Genomic DNA, 1,801 nt, shown 5'->3' with positions numbered 1-1,801 from the left:
ATGGGTGCAGCTATCCGAGCTGAAACTGACATCAAGCGCAGGGAGAAGGAATTTAAGAACAAAAGGCCCATGAATAGTCAGTCCTCACGTAGCAATCAGACTTTCAAGAAGCCTAACCAGTCCGGTGGACCATCTAAAGGGCCTTCCCCTACCTCAAGCTACCATCATATTAAGCCTTGCCCAACTTGTCACTTACGACACCTGGGAGAATGCCGAAGAAACAGTGGTGTATGCTTCGGATGTGGGAAAGCGGGACACCGAATTGCCGAATGCCCTACTGCCGCCAACCAAGCCGCCGGGCCCAATAAGGGAACTGGGCCAAATTCAGGAGCTAACCCCAACAAGCCAAAGGAAAGCAAGCCTAACGCCAGGGTCTTTGCTATGACTCAAGAAGAGGCCGACGACGCCAATGAAGTCGTGTTAGGTACCATCCTAATTCAAAAAGTGCCTGCGTATGCGTTATTTGATTGTGGTGCTACGCATTCTTTTGTATCTAAGAGATTGGCTAAGAAACTAGGACTTAAGCCTGAATTATTAGCCGAACCTTTTCGAATAGCAACACCTACAAATAAGGCCATCGAAACTCACGAGATTCACAGGAACTGTTTAATCAGTATCGGTAATCAGACTTTCAGTGCAGACTTGATACAATTAGTTATGGCCGACTTCGACATCATTCTAGGAATGGATTGGTTAGCCAGAAACAATGCAATAGTGGACTGTAAAAGGAAAAGAGTTGAGCTCCGAACCCCAAATCAGGAAGAGATCGTGTATCATGGTAAATCCAAGGAACGGAAATCACTTCTTTCCTCTTCCCAAGCATGGAAGGCCATGAAATTCGGAGAAGATATCTACCTGGCCATGATCAGCGAAGTACAAGGAGAAGTCGAACTGAAGATAGAAGACATCCCAGTAGTATGCGAATTCCCGGATGTTTTTCCAGAAGAACTCCCAGGGATAGTCCCGGACCGCGAAGTTGAGTTCGAAATTAATCTGGTCCCTGGTGCAGCACCAATTTCGAAAGCGCCTTACAGGATGACGCCAGTTGAACTCAAGGAGTTAAAGTAACAACTCCAAGAATTGCTGGACAAAAAGCAAGTGCGACCCAGTGTGTCACCATGGGGAGCACCAGTACTCTTCGTAAAGAAGAAAAATGGGAGTATGAGATTGTGCATCGACTATAGAGAACTGAACAAGATCACCATCAAGAACAAGTACCCCCTCCCGAATATTGACGACCTATTTGATCAGCTTAAGGGAGCCGCAGTATTTTCTAAACTAGATCTAAGGACAGGATACCACCAACTGAAGGTCAGGGCGGAAGATATCCCCAAAACAGCCTTTCGGACAAGATATGGGCATTATGAGTTCACAGTGATGCCGTTTGGGTTGACCAACGCGCCTGCAGCCTTCATGGACCTAATGAACAGAGTCTTCAAGCCATTCCTGGATCAGTTCATAGTGGTATTTATTGACGACATCCTCGTCTATTCTTCTAACGAACATGATCACGAAGAGCATCTCCGCATTGCACTTCAGACTTTGAGAGAGAAGGAACTCTATGCTAAGTTTTAGAAATGTGAGTTCTGGTTAAAAAGTGTATCCTTTTTAAGACACGTAATCTCTGAAGCAGGAGTATCAGTGGATCCCAAGAAAGTCGAGGCAATTACAGAGTGGCCAAAACCTAAGAACGCCACAGACATCAGGAGCTTTTTTGGACTGGCAGGGTATTACAGAAAGTTTGTCGAAGGTTTTTCCTCAATCGCCATACCACTGACTAAACTCACTCAGAAGAATTCCA

General features: G+C 45.6%; 1 protein-coding gene across 1 annotated transcript; it reads left to right on the top strand.

Moving 5' to 3' along the window:
* Positions 1 to 1,068, top strand: LOC142554576 (uncharacterized). Its single transcript, XM_075665239.1, has one exon. It carries the CDS (start codon positions 1 to 3, stop codon positions 1,066 to 1,068), a length of 1,068 nt encoding a protein of 355 aa, XP_075521354.1.
* Positions 1,069 to 1,801: the final 733 nt, after the last annotated feature.

This window comes from Primulina tabacum, chromosome 8 (genome assembly GCF_025594145.1).
Source record: "Primulina tabacum isolate GXHZ01 chromosome 8, ASM2559414v2, whole genome shotgun sequence".
Lineage (NCBI taxonomy): Eukaryota > Viridiplantae > Streptophyta > Magnoliopsida > Lamiales > Gesneriaceae > Primulina > Primulina tabacum.
The sequence above is the reverse complement of the archived record's forward strand: the minus strand, read 5'-3'. Positions and strand labels throughout refer to the sequence as shown.